The sequence below is a fragment of the Danio aesculapii genome, chromosome 22, assembly GCF_903798145.1.
Source record: "Danio aesculapii chromosome 22, fDanAes4.1, whole genome shotgun sequence".
NCBI lineage: Eukaryota > Metazoa > Chordata > Actinopteri > Cypriniformes > Danionidae > Danio > Danio aesculapii.
In genome coordinates, this window is record NC_079456.1 from 8,860,167 (window position 1) to 8,873,237 (window position 13,071).

Consider the following 13,071-nt stretch of genomic DNA (forward strand, 5'->3'; position numbering starts at 1 on the left):
AGAAACAGTCCGGGGTTATACTCAGAAGATCAGACAGGAAAGAACGCTCAGTAATGCTGGCCGGGGCTAAACAAGACTTCGCAATGAACTGGTGTTTGAGTGTGGCTTATATAGGAAGCGTGGGTCGTTAACTAGATTCAGTTCAGGTGTGTGCACAATCAGTTTAGATGGATGATGTAATGCTTAAAAGTCTGGGGATGGTGACCTCTGCTGGCCAGCGAGGGGAATGACTGGGACAGAGTCGGTAACAGTACCCATCATATGTCAGCACACTGACCAAGAGGCTGTCAGACACCAAAAACAATAAGCTAATTTTCATTTTTGGGCAAACTACCACTTTAAATTATAAAATACTCAACATAATAATAATAATAATAATAATAAAAATTCCTTACATTTATATAGCGCTTTTCTAGGCACTCAAAGCGCTTTACACATTGGGGGGAATCTCCTCATCCACCACCAGTGTGCAGCATCCACCTGGATGACGTGATGGCAGCCATATTGCACCAGACCACACACCAGCTGATTGGTGGAGAGGAGACAGAGTGATGAAGCCAATTATCATATGGGGATGGCCATGATGGACAGAGGCCAGTGGGCAAATTTGGCCAGGATGCCAGGGTTAAATCCCTACTCTTTTCGAAGGACATCCTGGGATTTTTAACGACCACAGAGAGTCAGGACCTCAGTTTAACGTCTCTTCCGAAAGCTCACTGAGTCCCCGTCACTATACTGGGGTGTTAGGACCCACACAAACCGCAGGTTGAGCGCCTCCTGTTGGTCTCACTAATACCACTTCTGGCTTTCTCCTGTGACCTCCCATCCAGGTACTGACCAGGCACAGCCCTGCTTAGCTTCAGTGGGCGACCGTGTGAAAGTTACAGAAAGTTTGAATCCCAATCCCATCCACTTTAGCACAATAAAGGCAAAAGGCACAAAAAGAGGTTGGTGGGACCTTGTGTACTTTATGCAGTCGTACAAAAGTTGTGCAATGCAAGAATATAATGTTTATATCATAGTGAAGGAGACTGAAATCCCTAATGCACATCTTGTCAATAGCTATGTTTCCATCCACCTATTTTTATGCGCATTTTGGATATGCGCATAAAGAAAACGGTTGATGGAAACGCCATGATGCGCATACATTTTGAAAATGTGCATAAAAAACGTATGCGCATAACTGAGTAGGAGTTTTATTCGATAAGAAAAGATGCGTATAAACTACAATGGAAACATTTTTACCGCACAAATTCCAGTATGCGCATTAAAAAAGGTCATGTGATTCTGTTATAAGAGATCATGTGATGAGGAAAATGTGCGTAAATGGACAAACCAGCAGGCTGAGCACGTTGTAAAACATCTGAAATGTTGTTTTGGTCATTATAAAATGCCTTAACTGTTTCAGTATTAGTGTTATTATATTATTAACGACCTCCAGAATCAAGAGCGTCGGTGCTCCGCGTCTGACAGCTTCAAACGCCACCGCGCGTGAATCAGGATTGCCTTCTGAGGCGCAGGTCATTTATTAGATGAAGAAAAGATTGACGCAGCTTCTCCTACCGCAGCAAATTCTGTTTTTACTGTTGATATTTGGCACCAGTTAATCAGGAAGTGAGGATTTTTTTCGCTTTGACTCGTTGGATGGAAACGCTGCTTTATTCACACATCTTTTATGCGATAATCCAGTTTTGTGCATGAAGTTCATTCGCATTTTTGGATGGAAACATAGCTAATGTCTATACTTTTTCATCATAATAAAGGCAAACATATATCTTTAAAAATGACCAAAGTATATAGAAATTGTATATAAAATTATTATTTAACCATTACTTGTTAAAATTATTAACAATTATTTGTTTATGTTCTATAAGTTTATACTTACATGTGTTTTTAAACTTAAGACAATGTTTAGGCTCATCAGTGAAAGAACAGTAAAACTGAACATGTTGGTCAGCTTTTCACACTGTGGTTTAACCTGCTTCTGAAACCGACATCAGTCACACGCGACTAAAGGTCTAAGGTGATAAAGGTGTAAAGGAGCTGTGGTGTGAGATGTGTGAGAGAGATAAAGTGTGAAAACCACACAAGAAACTGACCAGTGGATTGGAAAGTTTGCTTCTAACACCTGTATGCAACTCTGAATAACATCTAAAAAAAAACCATGTTGGAAGTATTGACTTTCCTGTTTAAATGTCAGCTGCTTTTGAAAACTAACAAGACCTGTACATTATCTAAACATCTCTTAAGATTGAATGAAGAGAATTATCTGCATGATTACAATTTTAAAACAATTTAATAACACGTTTGTTGTGATTTTGAATGTCATTGTGTTATTAGGACTACAGGTCACACAAAGAGATGATCATCATGAGACTTTACTGTGAATAAGTTCTCAAACATCTTTTACATTTAAATTCTGTGTATTGATACCTTGATATCTTTCTTGAAATATTTATATCACTGTATTCATATTTTTACATAATATCTAATATTAGTTTTATTAGTGTTGCATTCATTTGATTACTTTAGCTATATGTTTTTCTGTGCAATCATTATAGCATACATTTTCTTTTTATTAGGGCAGGGCAGTCCAAACTCTGCCCTATAGGGCCGGTGTCCTGCATAGTTTAGCTCCAACTTCCTTCAACACACCTGTCTGGAGATTCTAGTATACCTAGAAAGAGTTTGATTAACTGGTTCAGGTGTGTTTAATTGGGGTTGGAATTAAAATATCCAGGACACCGGCCCTCCAGGACTGAGTTTGGACACCCCTGTATTACGGTTTGTGGCCATTTCAATCCATTCATTTTTGATTCCTTCAAACTTGTTTCTGTAATAATTCCTATGTAGGCCTGTGTGTTTATTCATTCATTTTATTCACTTAGTCCCTTTATTAATCTGGGGTCGCCACAGCGGAATAAACCGCCAACTTATTCAGCATATGTTTTAGTTTACTTAGTTTCATTTCTGAATGTTTGTATCACACAAAAATCTAGAAACTTAGGTCTAGTCCAAACCCCTCCCCAGAGAGTTGTCATTCTATAGCGATCGCTGATTGGCTCCTGTACTAGAAGGTGGGCTTTACTCACCATATAGCAATCGCTGATTGGCTCCTGTACTAGAAGGTGGGCTTTACTCACCATATAGCAATCGCTGATTGGCTCCTGTATTAGAAGGCTGGCTTTATTCACCATATAGCAATCGCTGATTGGCTCCTGTACTAGAAGGAGGGCTTTATTCACCATATAGCAATCGCTGATTGGCTCCTGTACTAGAAGGAGGGCTTTATTCACCATATAGCAATCGCTGATTGGCTCCTGTACTAGAAGGCGGGCTTTATTCACCATATAGCAATCGCTGATTGGCTCCTGTACTAGAAGGCGAGCTTTATTAGCCATATAGTGATTGCTCACTGGCTCCTTTACTAGAAGGTGGGGCTTCATTCGCCATATTGACTGTTACACTTTTCCATATTCAAAAGAATACGAGTGACACGTCTAGGAAACCTACATGAACACGGGGAGAACATGCAAACTCCACACAGAAACGCCAACTGACCAAGCCTAGGCTCGAACCAGCGACCTTCTTGCTATGAGGCGAATGTGCTACCCACTGTGCCACCACGTCGACGGCCTGTGTTTAAAAAAAGTATATTCATGACAAAATGATCAAAGACCAAAAGACTTCATAAGGAGACGTGTTCAAGGAGCACAACTTCTTATGTTTAGCAATGAGGTTTTTTTTTTGTAAATGTGAACATTTTTATTACTCTATCACAAAAGAACACAAATATTAAACTTGTTTAAATATTGTTTAAACTGTATAATATTTGTTTAAATTTCTTAGTAAAATTACTTTGTTATATCTGTAAAAGTTTAATAAACAGATAAAAAAAATTGAAACTGTACTGTCTTTTGGCTATAAAAGACAGATAATGAACTGGCCAGCATATTCAAGTTTCCTCATAATTCATGCTTTTCCATTGATTTCCACACAGTTTTAGACAAATGAACGGCCCCTATATCATTCTTTCCACACTATCAACCGGCACGTCAGCAATACATTTTTGTGTTTTGTTTGGTCACCACAAAGTTCCACTCAGAACTCGGTACATTAAAAATAAAATAAATAAATAAATAAAATAAAATTGGAAATAAATAAATGTAGACATAAAATAAAGAAAAAAAAATAAAAGTGGAAAACAATGTAAAAATACAAAAGGAAGTAATTGTTATTATAATTAAGCATATTTATTTATTTTTGTTTATTATTATATATGTATTTATTTATATTTGCTTTTTTACATTTCTTTGTATATTCATTTATTTATATATTTCTAGTTTAGTCACAGATGGCACTACATAGACAGCACACCTCTACTAAAATCCCACTAAAGCATCAACTAGCGGCTAATCATGGAAAATACATATTTTTATTAACATTTATTAAAAAAATGTATAACCATTTAATATTTTCTTAATCTGTTATATTAGTCTCATTATGTTTTTGAAATTGCTATATTATTCTGTAATATTATTATATTATGTAATATATTATTCTGTAATATTATTCTATTATGTAATATAATATATTATTCTGTAATATTATTCTGCAATAATATTCTAATATTGTATATTATTCTGAAATTTACACATCTACATGAAATGACAAAAAGTCATGAATACAAATGTTTTTGTTAACCCTTTGAAGCACAATCTGTAAAATAGATTTAGAAAAAACAAACTTGGACGGGTCACTTTAGACCCATGCAGTGCATCAAAGGGTTAATTTAATTATTATCATAAGTTAATCAGTTTCAACTACATTTTATGAAAGTTTTGCAAAGTTTAAGCTTATTATTTTAATAAGCTTGATTAATATAAGTTGAGATGACTAGAAATGTTCATTTAATTTAGAAAAATAAGGTAGCAAGCATATTTTAGTGTAGTATTTGATCACGCGTTTATTTTATAAACTTTATTTAATTGTAGCTAAATAAAGGTCTCTGAATGCACCAGATAAACGTACAGATTTTATTTTGATATTTTCCCAGTCACTGACACCAGGGGCGTAGATTTAGGGTGGACGGAGGGGACGTGCTTTCAGATACAAGCAGCGCCGAAACAACTGCGCGAGGTGGGGATGCACAAGTGAGGATGTCGATAGCAAACAAAGGTGGACATAAAAAGCTTTTTTCAACGAAAATGTAAGTCACATAAACTCAAGTTCGCTACTGAATGAGTCCATCATGATAATGCCGCTTTGCTACTGTTTTCACCGCTTTTACGATCAGTCAAAAGTTATAGCAGACTAGTCTGTGAACAATATTCCCTGAAAACTAACTGCAGAATAAACACCTAAATTACATGTAAACGTATATGATCCTGCCAGTTCTCCTAATCTCTTGAGTAACATCTTCAATTTCGGTTGAAACATTTTGTCTGAAAAACTACAGCCTGTGCTCCACCTTTTAATAATACTATGAGACATGTTTAATCTGTACGAAAAATAAGCGAAAGTCTTTATTAAACTCTCTCTTTATCAGTTAATAAACATTATTTTAACATTACACTTTCAGACCTGTAGCCAGCTTATTGAAAGGCGGGGTTATTTGTTTTCTGAAAAACTATACCTTTTTGCAGTTATTCACCTGATTATTTATTCATTCTGTTTAATTGAGGTATAAATATTACATTTTATTGACATATTAAGAACTATTTTTGCTGGTTTATCTTGTTGGATAGTTATTATACCAAAAATATTTCCTACCATTTTGTCAAATTGCTTTATTTACACATGTGCATTTAAACTGTAAGTTTCAGAAATAATAAAAAATACTTTGCATTAGAAATTAGAACTTTAAATTCTTAGAATAAAGAAATGAAGAGTTCAGATGCCAAAACCTCTAAATGCCATTTAAAATGATCATTTTTCTCAGCCTCGTATGTTTATGTTCAGTTATTTCACTTTAAAAGCAATGGAAAGGACGTATTCGTCACTATAAAAGTAAAATCACTGAGTAAAAACAATTGAATTTGTTCTCATCACCTTATATATCACCATATATATACTACTTTTAACCACAGAACGTGTATCTCAGAGTTAGTGAACGATGAGCTTTTGTGGTTAAAATAAAAGTAATTTTTTATTTACTCACCCTCTCTTAAAGGCAATGTGACAAGCTCTCTTCGATCTTGAGTGTCTAAAAACTAGACTAGTACTACATCCATGTTTTCTCTGAAAAAATTTAGTTTCTTATTAATTCTGAGATAATGTTACAGCTTTATGATTCTCTCAGGGGAAAAACGAGCACCTGGATCCGATCGTGTGGTGGGTATCAATAGTGCGTAAGCGCATTAGTTTAACAGATAGACTAAACATCCTGCCACACTGCTGTAAATAAAACAAGTGTCATGTTTTTTGATTAAATACAGAAACAGTCCTGTATAACAGTGTGTCCCAACCCTGTTCTTGAAGGTACACAAACAGTACATATTTTGGATGTCTCCCTTATCTGACCCATTCATCTCAGGTTTTGGAGTCTCCTCTAATGTTCTGCTGTGTTGATTCACGTGTGTTTGATTAAGAAAAAGTTGAGAATGTGTACTGTAACTGTTAGTGTGCCTTCAGGAAATACTGCTGTATATTTTCTTATTCTAGGCCTTCAACTATACACACTGATAAGTGTAACATCACTGACTCCTAGCGGTTACTCATAGCAATAGCATACACATCTACATAATAGCACATCTTTTTTCTTTTAGATGTTAAGAACAAGTTAATTTATTCATTCATTTTCTTTTCGGCTTAGTCCCTTTATTAATCCAGGGTCGCCACAGCGGAATGAACCGCCAACTAATTCAGCACATGTTTTACACAGCGGATGCCCTTCCAGCCGCAACCTATCTCTGGGAAACATCCATACACTCTCATACACTATGGACAATTTAGCCTACCCAATTTGGACTGTGGGGGAAACCGGAGCACCCAGAGGAAACCCACGCGAACGATAGGAGAACATGCAAACTCCACACAGAAATGCCAACTGACTCAGCCGAGGCTCGAACCAGCGACCTTCTTGCTGTGAGGCAACAGCACTACCTACTGCACCACCGTGTCACCCTAAGAACAAGTTATTAAAAGAAATCGAGTAAACATGAAGATAGAACAACCATTGAAATGGGCACTTTTTAAGTTACAAACTTAACACAGCAATTATAGTGTCAGATACTAACACTGAATATTAATAATAACCAGACTGCACTTACTCTTATTTGCTTATTTAAGCATTTTTACAGGTTAAATCTCTTGGGGGGCTTTACACTGCGCTTAGATTTCTTACCACAGGTGATTTCATGTCATCAGCTGGTTCATTCCCATCTAGCACTGGAAGTGTCTCAGATGTTTCAGTGGATCCCTGTGTACAAACTCCTCCGATTTCTCCTCAAAATTTGACCATCCTCCATCTGAATCTCGGGTTCAACACCTCCAGCACTGTGGCTCTTTTAGACCAGGTACTGCTGCAACCCCAGACACATGGTGTCACATTTGGAAAGTTCTTCTAGTCACTAAGGTGTCATGATTTGCCCTTTGTCTCCATTTCAAGTTCTGTTGTTTTCTCATTAGATTTTTGCTCTTTCTGGGTATTGCTAGGCCAGGAAGTGTGGTCCGTACGCCAAGTCCCCTCAGGATTTCTGCAGGGTGCATGCCATGTTCTAATGGTGAAGCATGGTCATTCAGCAGAGCTACAGGTAAATACGGATCCGGTTTACTGTGTACTGCTTTTTTGAGTAGCAATTTTAGTGTACTCCTTTCTCTGCTTTTCCATTCAATTGTGGATTAATTGGCTGGATGTCACATGTTGAAACTCAAACTACTCAGCAAATATCAGAAGTCTTTGCTACTGTAGCACAGCCCATTATTACCACATGTGGAATGCCTTGTCTCGCAAAGATGGACTTTTATGTGACCACACTTACATGCTGCATCCAAAATTGCATACTTGAATACTATATAGTACGCTAAAATCAGTATGATTGAAAAGTACAATGAAGGAAAAGAGCAACGTTAATTTCCTATATTGCTGTAGAATTGAAGATCATAACCATGGATTAAGATGATGAGGTAAACCGATCAGTGGCGTCACAAAACAAGTGACGGTCAGTACAGTAATGGGTGGTGAATAAAGAGGAATTTCTGGGCAGATTTTTTTAAAGGGATAGCTTGCTCAAAAATGTTTTTTTACCTAAAGGAATAGATTACCATAAATTAAACAAAAATTACTCACAATTCAGGGTGGCGTAGTGGGTACCGCAGTCGCCTCACAGCATGAAGGTCGCTGGCTCAAGCCTCGGCTGGGTCAAACAAATACATTTGTGCATTTATAAGTTTGACTGTGCAAGTTTATCTCTGCTAGAAAAAAAATAATGTTTCGATAATATTACCATTAAGTCATAAAAATGCCATTTCACACTGTCCTCTGAACCTTCATTTGTTCATTCATTCATTTTCCTTAGTCCTTATTTATCAGGGGTCACCGTAGTGGAATGAACCACCAACTATATGTTTTAAGTAACGGATGCCCATTTTAGCCGCAATCTATTACTGGGAAACACCCATACACTCTCACAATCATACCCTACGGACGATTTTGTTTCTCCAATTCACCTATGGTGCATATCTTTGAACTGTGGGGGAAACCAGAGCACCCAGAGAAAACCCATGCCAACACAGGGAGAACATGCAAACTCCACACAGAAACGCCAACTGGCCCAGCCGGGACTCAAACCAGCGACCTTCTTGCTGTGAGGCGACAGTGCTAACCACTGAGCCACCATTTTTAGAACATAAAAAAACATCAATGAAACATTCCATTTTAGAACTTAGCAAACAAAATGGGACTACATGCACTGAACGTTCTAAAAAAAAAGTAATATTTCCAAAAAAAAGTTTTTTCATCCAAACTAAAACACACCAATGTGTTAAAAATGACATATTGGTAATATTTTTAGAGTAGTAAAAAATAAACCTCTAACAAACAGATAACTTTGAATAAACATTCTATTAATGTTACAGGAGGAACGTGAGGTCTTACCTCACAAATGTAATTGTACATGTCAAAACTGCATCATTATTTCTCAAAGGTACAAGATTTCAAGCTTAATTTTATTAATTCATTTTATTTTCGGCGTAGTTCCTGAATTAATCTGGGTTTACCACAGCGGAATGAACCGCCAACTTATCCAACATATGTTTGACGCAGCGGATGCCCTTCCAGTTGCAACCCATCACTGGGAAACATCCATACACACTCATTCACACTTATACGGACAATTTATCCTACCCAATTCACCTATAGTGCATGTGTTTGAACTGTGGTGGAAACCAGAGTACCCAAAGGAAACCAACACCAACATGAGGAGAACATCCAAAGTCCACACAGAAATGCCAACTGACCCAGCTGAGGCTTGAACCAGCAACATTCTCGCTGTGAGGCGGTTGTGCTACCCACTGCGCCACCGTGACATCAGCTTAATTTCAATTTTAGAATTATACGAGCAACACTAAAGCTCTGTTACTCACTGTTTACTGTCTTGTGTTTCTCAGCTCATCTCCAGGTTCCTGTAATCACCAGATACTGTCCACAAGATCCTCCATCATCAAACTCCAGCTGTTCTGTGTTGTTGTGCTCCACCATCCTCTCAGCGACCAGACCACACATCTGGACACCAGCACACCGTCAGACACATTCAGGTGAGACAAATGTGCTGTTAATTATATAAACACTTTTATTATTATTATTATTGTGGGTTCAACCTTCCCTTAAAAAAACTCCCTCTTTTAAAGTGAAAGTAAAAAGCGATCCATAATTGAAATTTGTGCTCTGCATTTAACCTTTACAAACTAATGCACACGGTAATGCACACATATACACTGTAAATGAACATCTAGAGCAGTGAGCAGTTATATTGCTGTGGTGCCTAGGGAGCACTTGGGGTTTGACCTCAATTATTGACCTAATTTATTGTATTGAGGGTGAAAGAGGTTGAAAGAGAGTGCTGGCTACTCACTCCTCATCTACAATCCCTGGTGGTACCAGGACTCAAACCTGCAAACTTCAGTTTACAAATCCAACTAATTAACCATAAGGAATTGACTGCCCCCCAAAAGAAGAGCGGTCTGCCCTACAGTGACATCATTAAGTTCATTGTGTCTGACATTGCAAGTCTGAGATATGCAGTCTCAGCTAGCAAATCCAAGTCTGCATCCAAATACAATTGGCCAAAGTCATGGAATGACCAGGATTTAGATATAAGTGCAGCGCACAATGGATCAGCAGTCCATTGCCTTTACCAGTTGTCACATTTTGAGTGCTTTAATCCCATTCTGTACAAACTGACACATTTTTACAGATTTTTGGTATTAGATAAGGGGCCGTTCACACAGAACACATGTTCCATTCTAATGCGCTATATTACTGTTTTAGTAAATATGCACTTTATTGATGTGTATGACCATTACGCTCACTTCTCATGTCTTTTGAAGGGTCATCCACATGAGAGTCACGTTTTTAGACACCAAGTTAAAAGCAGTGGACCAATCAGAAGAACTCAGAGGCAGAGCAAGCCTTGCGAGTTTCTGTATAGAGTTTCTATACCCTCATGCTTTATCGTGTGGTTAAAAAAATCCTGAAATTCACGTTCCAGCCCTAAGGAAGTTTGTATACAACCAAACTAACTCCTAAAAAAAATAACTTTCTTAAATCTACTTAGTGTTTCCATTAGCAAAATGAGCAGTAAAATGGCACCTACCAACTGATGTGTACTGAAATAAAAAATGTGGCTCTTAAGCAAACAAAGCTTTGGTCTACACAAGCCACATGTACTTTTGGCAATTCTGGGAATATAGTATATATAGTATAGTCTCGAGAATAAAAAAAATTTTACTCGCACATTTTTGATGATATGGAATGATGTGTTTTAGTCCATCCAATCACATGTGTAGAAAGCTAAATATCCCTGCGGAAAAAAACCCTGCATATGCTGGTCAGGTATGTGTTGATGCTGGTTTTGTTGGTTTCAGTGCTGGTCAGCAAAACCATTATTACCTTGTATTCACCATGGTACAATTAAAACAACAACAAAATGGTTGATTAAATGGTTGAGCTTGTAAACTTTCAACCACTTCCAAAGGCAGTTGAAAATGCATTTAACCTGATTTTTTTCATAGCGTTGTTCACAGCACCAGTCGTCAAATGTGTTGGAAGTATTGTTATTCAATTCAATTCAATTCAATTCAATTCACCTTTATTTGTATAGCGCTTATACAATGTAGATTGTGTCAAAGCAGCTTCACATAAAAGGTCATAGTAATTAGGAACAGTGTAGTTCAGTTTGTAGTGTTTAAGTACAGTTCAGTTTAGCTCAGTTCAGTGTGGTTTAATTGTTTACTAGCTCAGTTTACTAGTTCAGTGTGGTAATTGTTTACTAGCTGGACATGATTTATAATTTGATGTCTGGAATGGCAAATAATAATAATAACAATAATAAAAATAATAATAATAATAATAATAATAATAATGATCTCTAAATCCAACAGACCCACAATGTTCAGCATAGTTTTGTGGCTGTCACAGAAAAAATGAATAGTAAAAAAATTAAAAAGTTGCAACTCTTTGTATTGTTTTCTGTAGTCTCTGTTTCAAAACGAAGTGAAAAAGTCTCCACTTCCTTTAGAAATCTTCTGAGAGTCAACAAAAGAGGTGGATTAAAACATCCGATGTAAACGCCAATATGTCTCCATAGTCTATTTGGTTCAGTAAGATCCAAATCATGCCTTAAAACCAGTGTTTATATCCTGTTTGAATAGAAAAGAATTAAGTGCCTGAAGAGTTTAGTTTTTGTACTGTAGGGTTATTTGACTTTTGAGATTTTAAGTTGTATTTTCTTTTCCACCCCTTTCTAGACTACGTCCATGCTTATGGATTCACTGAAGCTGTGATCCGATTGGCTCTCTCTGCTGTGGTGGGTGTGGTCACATTTGCTATGCTGGTTTATGAAGTCAGATCCTGACAGTGGAGGATTGAAGTCATCTGCATTTTTTTCTTGTTATTCTCGTTATGTAACATGTTTATATTGTCACTGATGTGAGTTTTTGCATGGCTGAAAGGGTGTATTTGAAAACTGTTGAAAAAGTTTCTGATTGAACATGACTGTCATAATGCTACACTGTCAGAATAATTTGACCTTCCAACAGTTAAACATCGGCAAGTAGATTAACAAGTATGTCAACAAAACACGACTATTTCAAGAGTTCACACTTAGCTAATGATTGATTATAAAGCTTGTTTGGCATGCTGTCCAGGGAGAGAGCCCAGAGCTAATAAGATCCTCGAAATGTGTTTCTGTTGCATGGTGGCAGGGCGCACCCTTATAGATAGGGTGAAGAGCTCCGCTGCTTCTCCACATAGAGTGAAATCAGCTGAGGTGGCTCAGGCATCTGTTTTGGATGCCTCCTGGACACCTACAGGGAAGTGTTTTCTAGGCATGTCCATACGGGAGGAGGCCCCGGGGAAGACCCAGGACACGATGGAGGGACTATGTCTCTCGGCTGACCTGGGAACACCTCGAGATCCCCCGGACAAGCCGGAGGAAGTGTATGGGGAGAGGGAAGTATGGGGTTCTCTCCTAAGACTGCTGCCCCTGCAACCCGGCCCCGGAAAAGCAGAAGAAAATAAATTAATGAAATTTTTACAAATTTTTTTTCCCCCAAGTCAAGTGTAGAGAGTTTACAATGATTTTTTTTTTGTTTTAAAATGTAATAATTCATATTAGATTTTTTTTTTGTCATGCAGTGTGAAGAAGAAAAGTCTGTTGTGACAATGGGTTAAAATGAAACCTGCTTTGGTTTTTCTTTGTATTAATAGATCTTGAAAGAAACATGGTTTAAACCCTTGTACACAGCTTGTACGTATGTGTGTGTCTATAGTTAAATTTATACACTGAATGTGCAAGTGTGTATACGTGTTCAGAGCTTCTTTTCCATTCACTGCTTGTGTGAAACTCATAA

At 37.3% G+C, this 13,071-nt stretch overlaps 1 protein-coding gene across 1 annotated transcript in view; it reads left to right on the plus strand.

Annotated features, from left to right (window-relative positions):
• LOC130216623 (SLAM family member 9-like) overlaps window positions 1-12,074 on the plus strand; it is a 57,933-nt gene extending 45,859 nt beyond the window's left edge. Inside the window, exon 5 of the mRNA XM_056448514.1 lies at window positions 11,968-12,074. Coding sequence (XP_056304489.1) covers window positions 11,968-12,074 — 107 coding nt within the window. The remainder of the gene's footprint in view (window positions 1-11,967) is intronic.
• The last annotated feature ends 997 nt before the right edge of the window (window positions 12,075-13,071 follow it).